The sequence below is a fragment of the Helobdella robusta genome (assembly GCF_000326865.2).
Source record: "Helobdella robusta unplaced genomic scaffold HELROscaffold_15, whole genome shotgun sequence".
Lineage (NCBI taxonomy): Eukaryota > Metazoa > Annelida > Clitellata > Rhynchobdellida > Glossiphoniidae > Helobdella > Helobdella robusta.
In genome coordinates this window covers 664,743-683,196 of record NW_008703839.1, presented here as the reverse complement: position 1 = coordinate 683,196, position 18,454 = coordinate 664,743, and the positions used below count along the sequence as shown (strand labels likewise).

The following is an 18,454-nucleotide window of genomic DNA, read 5'->3' as shown; positions in this document are numbered from 1 at the left end:
TTTCTCGAGTAGTAATTCGCTGGTCGAAGATCCCACTTGACACCAATGTTAGAATACTCGCTGTCGTAACCGATTTACGATGCGACGGGTTCAAATCCTCGATTGAATAAAATATTCCAATCAATTATTAAACTTTATTTACAGAAGAAATCAACTATTATTAGTTATTAAACTTTATTTACAGAAGAAATCAACTAATCGTTTATTTCCAGTAAATTCAAACTAACGCAACAATTAACTTTTAAATCGTTCAAAATCTATCGCTATGACAACGTCAACAAACAAATCAAATATCGCTTTAAATAATTCACCGAATCGCTATTCACAAAATCACAAATTTCACTAATCACTAATCACCAATATCACTAATCACCAATATCACTAATCACCAATATCACTAATCACGAACATCACTTGCGACGTGCGCTTATATACTCTTCGCAAGCGTCGTTTCTAGATTCTTCTAGATGGTCAGATTCTAGCATACTCCAGAATGCTCCAGTCCCTAGAACATTCTAGAATACGCTAGAATCTAGTGTATTAGTTTGCTTTAGTATCTAAAGTATATTAAACATTGAGAAAAAACAACTGAATTTTTTTGCACAAGTACGATTTTTCTATTTCAAGAAACATTTTGGAAACGTGATATATATATAAGATAAACATTGGTGTTCTAAATGTTTATCAAGGTTCTAAACGTTATTATTACATGTTTTATATGCTTTTTAATTGCATATAATTTATGATAAATCGATACGACATATATCTACCTAATTTTATATTTCACGATACAGAAATGCTCGCTCTGATTCTTTCAATACAACTGTTTCAAACAATATTTCACCTTGTGATAATAAAGAGTTATAAACCGCTATAGGCGAGTTCGCCATAAATATTTCTGACTTAATCTGACAACCAATAATCATCAAATTATCACCAATTTTGTAAATTATAATTTAACAATCGAGTTCGTAAGTAAGCATCAAACAAACGATGCTATATAGTTCTCTAACTTCAAATGTAAATGCAATGTTCGACGCAATGACTAGCGTTAAAAACCGTTAAAAAGCGCAATAACGACAGCGTCAACATAACTTCGTATGTAATTACGTAATATTCGAAATCCATACAAATTATTATTACACGAAAAAATGTTTCAATTTAGAAAGATTTTTTTAAGTGAAATTAATTTTTAGATAAAAGATTACGACAAAGAGTCAAGCATGCTGAAGATGATAGATAAAATATGATACACAAAATAGTTTAAACGATTAAAGTTAACCAGATTATCAGAATTGAAAGCTTGATAAAAGAAATTGGAAATTGCCATATTTTACGTTAACGATATAATTAATCTGAAAACAAAGTATACAAATTCAAAAATTATATTTGAAAGAACTAAAAACAGACAGAATCTATAAAAGAATTAGTTAATTTGGAGTTGTTTTTGTATTTAAAATGTTAGCCTTGGACATTTTTGTGATTATAACACCTCGCGTTTATTATTGTATTTTTTTCAATTTAAACAAATTTTATTGTTTTTTCTTATCCAATATTGCCATTATTGGACATACACATTACAGAGTTTCAATTTATTATATTTCTTATTGAACTCCAGTCATCTCACTTTTATAACGAAAAACATGAATAATTTACTTAGTATCACTATTATTGGCACGTCGTAAATGGGTTTATTTTATTTCTTGTTGAACTCAAGTCATCTCACTTCATGAAGATTTTATAACGAAAAACATAAATAATTTACCTGGTATCACTATTATTGGCACGTCGTAAATGGGATGATTATTCATGGAAGGCTCACTTTGAGACCGAGGTACAGGGTAAACGTCCACCGAAGTTTCTGAAAAATTTTATCAAAATATCTTAAAAGTAAATTGATTTCATCAAATAAAACAAAAAATATGGAATAACATAAAGCAGCGCAACACTCAAAAAACAACAATATTAACCACAACAACAATCAATCAATCTTCGTTTTGCGTCCAGAGACCCGGTTTCCCGAGGAAGGACGTTGTTTTCTTTGCCATCAACTTTTTGCACCAAATTAGACGATCAGTTGTATCCATTTCATTTAAATTTAGAGCTTTCATGCCTTGCTCGATTGTTTGCTTCTTTGGACGGCCTTTGGGACGTGTGCCAGGTACTTCAACATCTGCAAGAGAAGTTATAGCACGTTTGACATGACCAAACCACCGTAGACGGTGTTGCCGGCATTCGTCCTTTATATCATCTAAACCAGCACGACGAAGAATTTCGGTAGATTTGATGTGGTCCTTCAGACTAATTCGTTGCATCCATCGGAGCATTTTCATGTCGGTTCGTTGAAGTTGTTGTTCCAGTTTGGTTGTCATTGGCCATGTTTCTGCACCATATAACAACACCGGAAGTATCACAGATTTATAAAGTCTTGATCATAGTGGTAGTGGGATATCACGCTGCATCAATATAGAGGCAAGGAGATGCCATTTATTCCAGACTGCACGTATGCGTGCTCGAACGGCAGCTTCAGCTGTTCTAGTACAATCCAGAACATCCCCTAGATATTGAAACGATGTGACTTTCTCCACCTTAATGGCTTCAAAAACAGTGCTATTTCAAATTTGTTGTTGTGGATCGATGCAAGCAGGACAAACAAAATTGGACACTTTAGATAAAGTACCAATTATTTTTGAACAACGTTTGTGACACCACTGGTTACACTGCTGACACTTGATTGAATTCTTACCTACACCAGCTATACAAACTGAACAGGGCCATCGTCCAGTAGCTGTGGATTGGATGGTTTCACCAGTGTTCATTGCTTTGGTTTCGTTGATGTTGACTTTGATTCTATGATCGGCGAGTCTGGTGTTCCAATCTTCAAACATCTGTGCTGCATTCTGCTCAGACGTGGCTGTTAAAACGATATCATCAGCATATACTAGATTCCAAATGTCACCAGTGTGTATCGGTTTTGTGATTTCTTCCATCACAGTTATAAATAACAGTGGATTGAGAATCGAGCCTTGGTGAACTCCAACGCCGATGTCAAATGCATCTGTGTTTCCAACCGTTGTGCTGACAAGAGTCTTAGTATTCGTATACATTTCCATCACAAGTCGAACAAGATATTCTGGAATGAGTTGTCGACGTAGACTCCACCTGATTGCTTCATGGGGAACTCGATCAAATGCTTTTTCAAGGTCTACAAAAATGTGTGATAGTTGTTGATGCTTTGTGAGGTACTTCTCTTGCAGTTGCCAAAGGATGTGAATTGCATCAATTGTTGATTTCTCCGCTAGGAAACCAAATTGATATTTTCCGATTGTGATGCACGACGTTAATCTTCTCAATGATTTTCTCGGAGTGTTCTAACAGACGTAAACACCGATATGACGAACAGTTCAATGGATCACCTTTGCCTTGGTATGCGGGACTGTCATGCTATAGTTCCATTCAGTCGGCATTGAGCAATTTCTCAAAATTTCACGGCAAAGTTGTAGTAACGTTTGGATACCTGCAGTACCAGATGCTTTGATAATGTCATTTGTGATTCCAGAGGGCCCTGCTGCCTTTCCATCCTTCATAGCTTTCAGAGCTACTGTAAGCTCCTCTACAGTGATGTCTGAAATCGGACCTTCGATGGGTGGAGCGTCAAAGTAAACATTGATGGAATTTGTTTTGTTTAACAGACGGTTGAAGTATTCTCTCCATCTTGTTCAAGAACTATCTTATTTTTGTCATTTTTAATACATGAGGCACCAACTATGTCTTTTTTCGTACGCTTTGCATGTTTTGCTTTACGATACATTTGTTCACCTTTGCTTTTAGTGAGCCACTCTCTGCACTGATCTGTCCGAGCCAGTGCGACTTGACGTCTTGCTTAGTTGATCTTCTCACGGAAAATTTTATGGTCATCAACAGACTAATTTTTGCCATTGCTTGTATGCAGCTTTCTTTTCAGCTACTGCATTTTGTACACTGTCATTCCACCACCAAGTGTACGTTCACGCAGACGTTTTGTACCAGTTTTCCCACAAACTGTAGTTGCAGCGTTCAACAAAACGGTTCTGTATGTACTCCAATCTGTACTGGTCTAACTGTGTGGCGACAATCTGTTGAAATTTTTCTCGATGAATATTGCTTTTCAGCTTCCACGTTTTGATTCTCCGAGGCATTTGTTTAGACTTATGTTTTGACAGTTCGACAACCAGGTCTGCCACAAGGAGTCTATGTTGGGCGACACATGATTCGTCAGGTATAACTGACGTTTTTGAATAACCTTCGGTGTTGTTGCTTGACAATGAAGAAATCAATTTCCACTTATATATGTTATGAGATGTTCCAACCTCTTTGTAAAATATTTATTCAGCAAACTCAATGATGCGGTTGCCATTTTCATTCCGTTTTCCATAGCAAAAACCGCCATGTACGTTGTCAAAACCATCTGTTTTCTCTCCAACGTGGCCATTGAGATCGCTTCCAATCAGGATTGTTTCAGATTTTGGTATTGTTGAGATGGTGTCAGAGAATGCAGTCCAGAAGTCATTTTTCATCTCTTCTGATTTGCCTGTCTGTGGTGCGTATGCAGAAAAAATAATCATTGTTTGCTATGCAAAGCTTGATCCACATGAGACGTGAATTAATCCTTTTAATATCCAGTACTTCTTGGGCTAGCGGTTCTCTGACAAAAATTCCAACACCATTTTTGGCCGTCTTTTGACCATTCCAGAATAGTTTATATTTTTCTTTGTCTGAGTTGACATGACAGACACCATTCGATTTCCATCGGGTTTCCTGAAGGCAGCAGATGTCAATCCTTCTACGCTCGAGCATTTCTGCGATTTCCATACTGCGGCCAGTCAGTGATCTAACATTGAGCGTTCCAAGTCTAAGTACCATAGAGGGGCCGTTCTGAATTTTTCTGCAACATCCCTCTGCTATTGCACATTTCCCAGGGATTCTTGGCACCCCTTGACCACTTAAGGCCTGCTGGGGACTAGGGGCCGTTGTTTTTCTTTGTGATGGCATAGGAAAAATTTGGGGAAAAGTTTTTTACATCCGGACACCCATCCTGACGACAACCACCAGTTATAAGCGGCGGGCCTAGCCTTTCACTCAAAAGCACACAAGGAAGCGTGGATGCAGTTTTATGTCATACCCAGGATCCTCATTATTAATTAATTAATTAATTAATAAAAAACGTCTACATCATAAAACACATCATCAACTTTCACGCCATTAACAGTGGATGCAGCTGCTGCAGCAGACGTGGTTGCTTCACTTGATGCTGTTGTTACAGATAAATTACTAAGAGACAACAAGGCACGAGACAACAAATAACTAATAACAAAGTAAATAAAGATAACCTAATTAAAAATAATCATGACGACTCAAATAATGATGATAAAATTGTTTATGAACTAGATGACGTGGTAGCAACACTCATTAAATAACAGAAATCGTATAAAATATTCGGAATATGCTAATATCGGAAAACGTATTTATTCGACAAAGGATCAACTACTCTATCGCTAGAAAAAATCTACAAAATTAAACCGAAGATCTAGGCAATGTTACGTGTGGAACATGATGCACCTTTGAAGGGCATATGGCGAACAAATTATTTCATAAAATATTTGGTTCCCAGATAGGAATAACAACAAAAATCGACAATATTGTAGAGCTTGTATGACTTTTCAATAAAAAACACAGATTAGAAGTTCCGACCACACAAATCCCGAGAAATTAAATAAATAACCTTCAGCCATTTAAATATTGATAACGTTGGACCGATGCTTACAGAATCAGGACTTAAATCGGATTACAGTAACTTTTAGTACCAGTGGAATTTTTTTACACGATGGCCCATAGCCTTCCATTCTATGATCATTAAGTGCAAAATCAGTTTGTGACTGCTGTAGATTTTCAAAACTCATTTCATTTTAAAGATCATCGGTTCAGATTTTGGACATTTTTCAAAAATCAACTTGCGCGAGATTCGAGTTTAATTTAAAAACTGTTTGATCAGAAAAGCATTTTAGGCAAAACAAATGTTATTATTGCTTGTGTCTACATATATATAATGTTATATTTTCCTAGTGAAAAATGGAAAAAGGACTATTTGCACAATAAATATAGATATTATATACATATATAAATATTATATATATTGAATAAATAAATAAGTATGTATATATATGTATATATATATATATATATACATATATATATATTTTACATAGTAGTCAGAAATACATACAATTATTGATGAAAATCAGAGCATACTACGCGTTAGAAAGTTTTCTGTTTATTTTTTTCGTAATACATTGTCATGTTTTTTGAGTTCAAAACCAACAATTTTAATTATTTTAAGCATGATAGAACATTTAAGGATAATAAAACAAAAAAAGCTTTTTTCGGTATTCCTAAAACCATCTTTGGTGTTCGAATTGATAGGTGGTGTATGTGGCCGAATGCTTAAGTATTTATATATATCTGCGTCCCTACAATGTTAATTCTTTGTTTGTTTTACGTGAATACTTAACTTAATGCTTAAATAAATAAACGAACAAAGACATTATATATAGATAACAGTCTTTGTTCGTTAGATTATATATTATACAAAACAGTTTGAAATAGCATAACATGATCCGACGGTGATGGTCAACGCATTCGTCAAATATTTTGCCTCCGTGTTTGCCAAATCAACTGTTCCCTGCCTAACCGCACCACAAAACTAATAAAAGATTTATTTCACTTCTCAAATAATATTTTCAGCTTTGCATAATCTAAAAAACACACCATCGATGTGACCAGATAGTATTCCAAATTGCCTACTGTATAAGTTTTTACAGTTCCATTATGTCATATTTTTTATATATCTTTTTGTTTTTCCAACTAGATGGAAACTGCAACCATCACCCTAATCTATAAAAAAGGTCCAACAAAATACTCCAACAACTACAGACCAATTTCGCTTACGTGTTCATGTTGCCAGGTAATGAAAAAAAATCACCAAAAAGTTTTTATTTGTCTGACAACAAATTGATTTCACACTTTCAACATGGTTTTTTGATACTAGATCCACCAACATTCTACCATTTCTCAAAGATTAGAAGTCAATTCGACAACAAAAAATTTTTCAAAAAGTCTGACACCAAGCAAATAGTAAATTGCGTGTTTTTGGTAAATTTGCTTGGTAAATTGCTTTGGTAAATTTGCTTGGTAAATTGCTTTCATACGTAATTAACTTTCCTGGTTGACCGACTTTTTATTGCAACGCTCTCAGCTTAATCGAGTTCAAAATAAGTAGTCAACTTCTGTGCCAGTTATCAGAGGTGTTCCCAAGAGTAGCGTACTTCTGTACTAGTTATTCAGAGTAGCGTCCTGGTACTCGCCCTATTTCTAATTTTCAAAAACGACATAGCTAAGTCTACTGTATCTAAAACCGTTTCAATTTTGCTAATGACATCAAGTTATATTGCCGCTCATTAAACTTTGTTCCATTTCAAAAAGTTATAAACGACGTAGTCGCTTGGAATATCAAATGGCAGTGACCCCTTTTTTCAGACAAATGTTATTATTGTTCATTTAATCCTTCATCAAGATCTGTAACCAGTCCTCATCAAATAATCAACAGACTTTAGCACCTGCTTACTCTTTCAAAGATTAGGGTGTAATAGTTGACAAACAACTTCGATATGCACATTTACGCGGACGTTTAATAACCAGATCCAAAGATAAAAACCTGCTCTCCAAAGCGTTTTCTGCACAGTATGTCCTTAGTTAGAATACTGTTCATCTGTGTGAAAAACAACATTACAAGTATCTAAGTACAAAAATTGAAAACGTCCAGAAAATATACCAGTCAGTTCAGTCACTTCTTTCCTAACGTCATTTTCAGTACTTTTCTTGACTATCCGCAGTTGCAATGCAAAGTCTAGAATGTCGTAAGTTGATTTGTGATTTATGCTCGATAAACCTTGATTTATGCTTAAACTCGTTCAAACAGATCTAACTGGTCACTTCATCACGTCACTGTGTCAACTTATGATTTAAATAATAATGACGTTACCAAATACTTCTTCTGTAATGCATTTGAATGTGTGTGCATGTTTGGGTGTGAGTGTTTACATACATGATAATTGTACTAGTAATTATTAAATCAAAATTTAAGCTAAAAAAATAATCAAAAGTAAAACAACCTGAACAAAATTCTTCATATCCATCATATTTGCGACAAAAACCTCGTTTCTCCAGATTCTTACGTAATGAAAGATTTAATTTCGTCATGTTGCCATAAACTACGTAAATTTTGTAATATATATATAACAATAGTAATAAGATTCAAACAAATAATGACTTTGTAAGGGGCTTAGGAGACTAAATACAGCCATATGTTAGAAAAATTTGGAAAAAATGGGAAAGAAATTGAAAGCTAATCTTACATAAATAACATAATTTTTACTTTTCCATAAACTTGACATCGCATTTGAAATTATCATTAGTTAAAGTTATCGAATAATAACATTAATAAAAATAATAATGATGATAATAATATAATGATGATAATAAAGATAATAATAAAAATGATGATGATGATAATAATAATCGTCATGATGATGTTTAAAGGCGCTGAAAAGAGGCAGAGCCACCCAATTTTCGTTTCATGGTTGACTGACAAAAACCACAGGTGATCGCGCACATTTAACCGTCTTTAACATTTTTTCTATTCTGGGCCAGTTCTGGTTTCAGGCCCAGTTCCCTCATGTCTTTGACAACACCTTTTCCCAGGTGCCACTTCTTAAAATCGCCAGTTACAATTGCTCCACATTTCACAAATGTATCAAACCATTTGGGGACTTCGCTTAGTAGAACATTCCTCATTTGATTTCCTCTCCACATAGCTAAACCGTCTCAGTTTATATCTATCAACAACCCTTTCTTTATTACCGCACTACATTCCTCAAGGAAAATCCCATAATTTTTTCAACATGTGCCATTTCTGTTCTCTCCAGCCTTCTTATGTTTGCAGTCAACATAGCCCATGTCTTCCAAATTATCGATTTATCTATTTACAAAACAATAATCAATCAATAATCAACGTTAACATTACAAATAAAAGTTAATGTTCACAAACTATCAAATTAACGTTCAGAAACTATCGCTTTCCGAATCACAATTCACTAACATTTATCACACATTTATTATTATTTATTTGGCGTTTACAATCTCTCACTTTACAATTTCAGCTTTTCGGCACCTGAGCTGCTCCTTTACTATTACAACCACCTAATTTATACAATGTTCACTTAGCATTATTTCCACTCATGAGTCAGCTTTATCATTTCCTGACCAAAATACCGAACTTTTTTTTAAATAGCAAATATCTACTGTTTGCTATAATGATGCTTCAGTAACCTTAACATGCTCTTTCCGAGGATTACCGGACCGGACGTATTGCTTGCCCCACCCTGAAAGGTTCACGCCCTGTTAACGTCGTGATGCTCCGACGATTTTGACTTGGGTATCAATTATAAAAAAGAACGCAAAATGTAGGTTAAAAAATTTTTCCAAGCAGATATACTTTTACAATACAATCTTATATTTGTTTGAAAAATTCTGAAGAAGAAACTTTTGTAGCAAATAAACAAAGTATAAGAACTTTGTATCTTCTGTGGACCACCAAAGTCTTGCTGAGTATATCTGCATTTTTTAAAAACCTCGTTTTTCTTAAAAACGAGTGCTGATAATAGTTTGAAAGTCGATAACCGATTTTTAAGAAGTTTCTTAGAGTATGGTCAAGATCAGATAGACGAATATGTAGGCGGAGCACACACTTTATTACCTTAAAAATAAACAAAAAATAAAAATAACTTTTAAAAAATAACTTTCGGTGTTAACAAAACGTATTTAATGACATGGAACTAAAAAAAATTTTTATTATCTAGAAATTTCTCTTTATAACTAGGATAAAAAAATGTAACCGAGCGCAATTCCCTTAATAATAATAATAATAATTGATAAAAATAATAATAATAAATTTAAAATGAAAAAATGTAACCCAGCGCAAGCGCGAGTGCATTTCCCTTAATAATAGTAATTAATAAACATAATAATAATAATAAATAATGGCATTCTTATAAGTATAAATAAGTTAATAAATAAATTATCAGTAATACTAATATTATCATTATTATTAATTTAAATAGTTAATATTATTAATATTAATACTAATATAATTATCACTATTAATAGGTTAAATTAATAAACATCAGGAATTAGTAATCGATGAAAAAGAAACACTACAAAAGTAACGAAGAAACAATCCGTACATTTTTTGTTCAAACAAAACTTTGCGTCAATTGAGAAAGGCCATGTGTCTTTTCCTCCCAGCTCAATCTAACGGTGTGAAGAAAAATTGATGAAAATAATAATTTTGAAGCAACATAAAAATGAAAAAATTGCAATACAAAAATCAGTTATATTATAATTATTTTATCCAACAATTTCTTGAGTGTTTTGGAAATTTCTAAAAATTTAATTTTTAAAATATTTATCCCATCTTACAATAATGATCAAAAATCAAACCTATATGAAACATTTTGTTTGAAACTTGTTAATTAATCAAATAAAAAGCGAAATAAAAAAATTAAATCATCAAATCCAACGTTCACCAATGTCACGTACAAAAAAAAGTTCATTTTTCAAATCAACAATTCCTAACATCTTCATACGGAGAAAATCCAGAAAGATTAGGTTTGCCAACAAATACCCAAACATCTCGGAAGCCAAGTTTAGAAATAAAGGAACTGCCAAAAGATGTCAATATGTTCTTTGCTTCATCAGATAGTCTAAAACCAAAAAATAAATAAGATGATTGTAATAAAATTTCGCTGAAAAACGGTCACACTGGGTTCACAATGACAGTTTTGGCAATAAATAAAAAAAACAATAAATTAAATCTGAAGCAGTCAATTATTAGAAAGAAATATGTTTCGAGGCATATGATATTACAAAAAAAGTAAAGGACTGTTTCATTGTATGCTGGATTATTATGTCAACTATACAACAGTTTGACTAATTTAAGTAGTAAAAATAAAATAATAATAGTAATAAAGCACTTCAAATATTAACAAAACATTTGAAATTAAGCAAATAATGAATTTTGCAGTTAGATTTCAAAAGTTTTTAAATGTTAATTAAATGTTATTGAGATTGTTATGGTGAAGATTGAGCGTAATGAAATTCAATTCCTATTTGTCAGATTTATAGGAATAGCGTATCGTTACATTATTGAGATTCAAAAACCAAAACGATTGAATGACAACGAAAATAAAAAAAAACATTAATAATTGTTCTTAATTAATTTCCAGTCATCAAAATTGAACCAATTAGCAATTAAAAAAATTTAACGACCATATCATAAAATTCGTGGAAAAAACTTTAAAACTAGGTTGTCGTTATCATTAGTATAAACACATAGTATGAAAAAAACGTAAACTCACGCAGTCTGCGCTTCGTCATGAGCGATAGCTATTATAAACTCTGAAGAAGATACCAATTTTAAGAGATTCACCAACTTAGCACTGTCTGATTTTCATAAATAAGAAAAACATGTAAAAAAATGTTATTCAAATTTTTTTACATAGAAACACAGCCAAAAAATATTAAATTTTTGTTAAAAAAGCATTCAAGAATAATGCCTTTGTTAAATTGAATTAAACTCAGCGCATACGCGGGTCCGAGAATTCAAACAGTCAGATTCACCTGGATCAAAATTTAAAAAAATATATACATATATATATATGTGGGAGGATCACAAAATTTTTTGATGAAAAAAAAAGGTTGGTCCTGATCATTATTAGAAATTTGATAAAAATAGCATTCATCTTCACCTACCGCCACTAAAATTGAAAGCATTTGTTTTTAAATACTTTTTTAAATAATTATTATTATGATTATCAAAAAGAGTGCATCTCTGATAGAGCGGAAGCATCAATCGCTACTAGCTTTTGTAGATTGAGTCACTGATAAACTTAACAGAATATATAACAGCAGTTATAGACAAAAATAATCTAAATAGACAAAGACAGACATTAAGTCATGTTATCAGATGAGGCAATGCAGTTCTTGTCGTCATAATTTCCTAAAAGTCACTTTTATTTGTATAATGTAATAGCAATTTGGTCAGATGGAATTAACGTTAACTTTGATACCAAAAAGAAGTTATTAGATAGAATGAGCTAAATCTTGGACGTACCATTTCAATGAGCTTTTACTGGCATCTACTTTTACCATAATAAACAACATAAGGTCCAAATCCATTTTCTGTCATAATTAACCAGATGTAAAATTTGAAGACCGAAAAAATAACTCACAAAATAGTTTTAAAAAAATTGGTTATATTGATACCAATAAGAAGTTATTAGATAGTGGTTTAGCCGGAAGAGAACTGTAATAGCTGTATCTTACATTGTTTATACACACGCCTCCAAAGAATAATCTCGGAAGATCTTCTATCTTTTTTATTATGATCCCACTATAGAGATTATACAGGTCTGGAGAGAATGCCTAACACCTTCCTTTTTTTCGAAAAAACTAGTTATCATGTTACTTACTAACTTTCATCGTTGCTCTTTGGTCCCATTAGAGGTTTTTGATAACACTCGTGTCTTTTATATCATAGTCGAAATTTTCCAATATTTCTATAAGCTCCACGTGTTACACGCTATAAAAAGCTTAGAAGTAATTGACAAAATAGATAAACAAGTCTCTTCATTTCAATAGCTTGTTTATTGATCATTCGTAGCATAAAGATAGCATTGCTTGTGCCATTCCTCGACAAAACTACATTAGACGTTTGAAATTTCAGATCTGATTTTGCTTCTTGCTTTCATCATCAGAATTCTCAAGATGTTATCAAGCTGATTGTTCGATGTAGTTCCCATTCTGTTCCATTAGGTTTTTTAGGCAATGCAATAAATAATGACTTGGAGAGATCTTCAAGAATTTCGCTGCTGTTATAAATCTCATTCAAAATTTCTGTCACTTTTTCAATGCCAAACTCATCAAGGCATTTAATTTCTTCAACAACTATTTATCACTTTATTTGATTTCATTTTGGAAAGAGCGGCACGAAGTTCAGATCTATGCATCTTTGGTCCTTCTACGTCATTTTTAGTGTAGTGACATCGTCAAAAATTTTGTCTTTTTAAGTCGACTGTAATATTGAAGTGTGACAAAAAGTCGGCGCAAAATATTGCCTGTGTGACGTTGGCGACGATAAAAATCTATTGAAACTTCACGAAGGTCAACGGTTACGATTTGTCGGCCATGTGTAATGGTAATGCAGTTTACGACTTGCAGCCTGTAGGGTGATTTGGGTCGTTGAGGATGTTGTTGTGAAGGTCTAATGCTTACCTTTAAAACTTTATCTTCTTTCTTTATCTTCGAAATGTTATCAGTGACGAAGAAAAGGCGACATGATTCCCTATTGTTTGTTGTTGCCTGCCGTAGCTTTTGTTTGTTGATGTTTGAAATTTATACATTATTGATGATTTTTACGTTACGGCGTTGTGTGTCATTGTCGAGCTGTTACCATTGGTTTTTGACGTACACGATCATTCATAGTTGGTAACTTCTGCAGTGTTTCGTCTATAGATGTTTCCAGCAGCATTTGTATTGTGGATGACAAAAGACGAAAGGCAAACAAAGAGTTAAAAATTAATCTAGATAAAATTTGTACCATTTAGCTCCTCACTTTTTTCGTAACCCGTTCTTGTCTAGTTATAATATTGTTATAATACTCGCTGTCGTAACCGATTTACGATGCGACGGGTTCAAATCTTCGATACTCCAAACAGTTATTAGTTATTAAACTTTATTTACAGAAGAAATCAACTAATCGTTTATTTTCAGCAAATTTAAACTAACGCAACAATTAACTTTTAAATTGTTCAAAATCTATCGCTATGACAACGTCAACAAACAAATCAAATATCGCTTTAAATAATTCACCGAATCGCTATTCACAAAATCACGGATTTCACTAATCACGGATTTCACTAATCGCTAATCTTCTTGCGACGTGCGCTTATATACTCTTCGCAAGCGTCGTTTCTAGATTCTTCTAGATGGTCCGATTCTAGCATACTCTAGAATGCTCCAGTCACTAGAACATTCTAGAATACGCTAGAATCTAGTGCGTTCGGTAGCACGGTTATAACAATATAATAAATGATGTTTAAAAGCGCAATTTTTAATTTTTCTTGTTTTGTAAAATATCGAATGAAATTTAAAGCGCAATTTTAATTTTTTGTCTTTTTTAAAAATGTTACTCGTTTTTCACTCTAAAAAATTTATAATTTATAACTGCAGGCCAAAACTTTTTTATTGACTATAAAAATTAATTTGAGTTATTTATTTTAATAATGAAATAGAATAGCATTTTATTTGTTTGTTAGAAAAGACCCATCTTTTAAATGGAGGCCTGGGTCTTCGGCCCATGGTTTATCTAGCTAGTAACAATCAATCTTCGTTTAGCGTCCAGAGACCCAGTTTCCCGAGGTAGGACGTTGTTTTCTTTGCCATCAACTTTTTGCACCAAATTAGACAATCAGTTGTATCCATTTCATTTGAATTTAGAGCTTTCATGTCTTGCTCGATTGTTTGCGACCAGGACCTTTTTGGACGGCCTTTGGGACGTGTACCAGGTACTTCAACATTTGCAAGAGAAGTTATGGCACTGTTTCCACTTCGTTTGACATGACCAAACCACCTCAGACGGTGTTGCCAGCATTCGTCCTTTATATCATCTAAACCAGCACGACGGTACTTAATGTGGTTTTTCAAACTAATTCGTTGCATCCATCGGAGCATTTTCATGTCGGTTCGTTGAAATTGTTGTTCCAGTTTGGTTGTCATTGGCCATGTTTCTGCACTACATAACAACACCGGACGTATCACAGATTTATAAAGTCTTAGTGGTAGTGGGATATCACGTCGCATCAATATAGAGACAAGGAGATGCCATTTATTCCAGGCTGCACGTATGCGTGCTCGAACGGCAGCTTCAGCTGTTTGTTCCAGTACAATCTAGAACATCCCCTAGATATTGAAATGATGTGACTTCTCTATTTTAATGGATTCAAAAACATTGCTATTTCGAATTTGTTGTTGTGGATTGATGCAAGCAGCTAGCTACAGAATAAACTTAAAAAATTGAATGTAAAATACTAAACAGATGAGTCGAGTTTACTAGATTAAAAACTGAGATCAAAACCGTTTTGTGGTTACACGTTATAAAAGTAATTACAAATCGACAAAACAGTTTTCTGCAGCCATCTTACATTTAAACGTTCGGAATAAATTCGTTTAAGATCTCCTTCAATGAACAAAAGTTGAGGTAGTAAACGCTAGAGCTTTACGTATAAAACTTCATTAAGTTTATTTAATAAATTAGATTTACAGCGGTTACTAAATATAAGTCAATGATTACTAAAACATAGTTATCGCAGAACTGATGACTAGAATTAAAAATCACGAACTTTCGCGACTCTCGTAAGTGTCAAATCGTTTCACATTCAAAATTGCACCGCTTTCAATATTGACGACTACAACGATTACACCTCGACCAGCATCATTCAAATCCTGAGCTACTACGCTAAAAAATATTTAAAAATTATATTATATATTATATGAAAATTATGTAAATCAAATATTGGTTTAAGTTTTTTAAAAATATTTTTATTAGATACAGTTGCAGTTGGAAAATAGTTTGGCACTTTTTTCCATAGTTTTCAAACTAAAAAAAAATACTAATAATAAAAGCATTCACATTATTGATGCATTAGCCAATGAAAAACGTATAGAAAAATAATTCTACAAAGCTAAAAACATATTCGCTACGTCAACTAACTATCTTCCTTTAAAACAGATCTTTGGTAGTTCTGTGTTCTTTTTTCCTGTGTACATTCGAACAGGAAAGTGATCTTTTGGACAATTACTTGACAAACCACAGTTTATGAAATTATCACCGAGTATGACCTAAAAACGAAAGATAAAAAATAATAAACATGATATCTAAAATATTCTCATTTTAAAACATTATTACATTATTACTTTAAGTGAATTCAATCAACAATTATGGCAATCCAGGCGTCACAGCATCACTAAATTAACATTGATTAACATTGATATATAGTTGATTATATGATATCTAAAAAATTGTCATTTTAAAATATAACATTATTACTTTAAGTGAATTCAATCAACAATTATGGTAATCCAGGCGTCACAGCTTCACTAAATTAACATTGATTATAAACATTGGCGAAAGAATATTCTACAACATCTATATTTCATTTATCTATATTTTGACATATTAAAATAAAAACCCAGCCGAAAGAGTTACATTTTTTTTACTTTTTTTACTTTTTAATATTTTATTAACACCGAAAAAGTTTTTTCATATATTTTAGGATTAGCAAGCAATGCTAAGCAATGGCATAGCTTTAAAATAGGTCGCAAAAAATTAATAGTATATATAAGCTATTATATTTATATGACAATAATATTATAATTATATACAATAATATATATATTACATTACTTTATATAATTATAATATAATTGTAATATTATAATTATAAAAACTTTGTTAAAGTTGACATTGATGAGATTTGTTTCATTTAACAGACGGTTGAAGTATTCTCTCCACTGTAGCTTGATCTCATCTCATTCAAGAACCATCTCATTTTTGCCGTTTTTGATACATGAGGCACCAACTATGTCTTTTTTCGTACGCTTTGCTTGTTTTGCTATACGATACAGAGATACACCTTTGCTTTTAGTGAGCCACTCTCTGCACTGATTTGTCCGAGCCAGTGCGACTTGACGTCTTGCTTAGTTGATCTTCTCACGGAAAATTTTATGGTCATCAACAGACTAATTTTTGCCATTGCTTGTATGCAGCTTTCTTTTCAGCTATTGCATTTTGTACACTGTCATTCCACCACCAAGTGTACGTTCACGCAGACGTCTTGTACCAGTTTTCGCACAATCTGTAGTTGCAACGTTTATCAAAAAGGTTTTGTATTTACTCCAATCTGTACTGGCTTGCGATTGGTGGTCAATCTGTTGAAATTTTTCTCGATGAATATTGCTTTTCAGCTTTCACGTTTTGATTCTTCGAAGCATTTGTTTAGACTTATTTTGTGACAGTTCGACGACCAGGTCCGCCACAAGGAGTCTATGTTGGGCGACACATGATTCGACTTTTTTGAATAGCCTTCGGTGTTGTTGCTTGACAGAAGAAACTTGAAGAAATCAATTTGCGTGTATGTTTAGAGATGTTCCAACCTCTTTCTAAAACATGTGTTCATTAAACCAAACCCGTGAATTTCAGTAAAGAGATTTTCGAACCTCTTTCTAAAATATGTGTTCATTAAACAAAACCCGTGAATTTCAGTAAACTCAAGGATGCAGTTGCCATCTTCATTCCGTTCTCCATAGCCAAAACCGCCATGTACGTTGTCAAAATCATCTGTTTTCTCTCCAACGTGGCCATTGAGATCGCCTCCAATCAGGATTGTTTCAGATTTTGGTATTGTTGAGATGGTGTCAGAGAACGCAGCCCAGAAGTCATTTTTCATTTCTGTGGCGAAAATCATTGATTGATTTTCTAGGCGAAGCTTGATCCACATTAAATCCACTGGTTGTAAATTAATCTTTTTAATATCCAGTACTTCTTGGTCTAGCGGTTCTCTGACAAAAATTCCAACACCATTTTTGGCCGTCTTTTGACCATTCCAGAATAGTTTATATTAGTATATATATATATATATATATATATATATATATATATATATATATATATATATATATATATATATATATTATGTTATTTATTATTTTAATTTTTAATTTTTCTAATATTATTTTAAAAATAACACATATTAAAACGAAAATGAATTAATAAAATATAAAACTAATATTCTTTTTTTAACAATAAAATTGATTTTTAAGAAAAAAAGTTAATGTTAAAAAACCCAAACGCAGACCTTATCCTCAATAATGACATCGCTACTGATCTCATTTTGAACTTCATTATCATTTGCATTCTTTCTTTTTCCTACTAAAAAATATTTTTATAATTAAAAAAATGTTAACAATAAAAATCCCAGTTAAAACCTGTATATATTTATATTTAAGCATACGTTCATATACACAACGTACCAATTCGAACACCGAAAATGGTATAGGAATACCGAAAAAAGCTTTTTTGTTCTACCATGCATGAAATAAACAAAAATTTTGCTTTTGAACTTTGAAACTTGAAAATAATTTACGATCAACCGTTAGAAAAATCAGAATAAAGGGAACTTAGATATGGTTCGCAGAGTTGTTCTGATTTGCAAGGATAGGAGAAAACGTCACTTGTGAATACTTT

General features: G+C 32.6%; 2 protein-coding genes across 2 annotated transcripts; both read right to left on the bottom strand.

The window, feature by feature from the left end:
• Positions 1–5,553: 5,553 nt before the first annotated feature.
• Positions 5,554–8,907, bottom strand: HELRODRAFT_169190 (hypothetical protein; the record flags this gene model as incomplete). The annotated part of the gene is made up of 5 exons (XM_009015054.1): positions 5,554–5,598; positions 7,751–7,804; positions 7,884–7,942; positions 8,208–8,306; positions 8,715–8,907. 5 exons carry the CDS (start codon positions 8,905–8,907, stop codon positions 5,554–5,556), a joined length of 450 nt encoding a protein of 149 aa, XP_009013302.1.
• Positions 8,908–10,714: 1,807 nt separating this feature from the next.
• HELRODRAFT_74833 (hypothetical protein) lies at positions 10,715–16,023 on the bottom strand (the record flags this gene model as incomplete). The annotated part of the gene is made up of 4 exons (XM_009015053.1): positions 10,715–10,856; positions 11,511–11,595; positions 15,561–15,667; positions 15,923–16,023. Coding segments are annotated over 4 exons (435 nt in total), but the record flags the coding sequence as incomplete, so codon positions are not given.
• Positions 16,024–18,454: the final 2,431 nt, after the last annotated feature.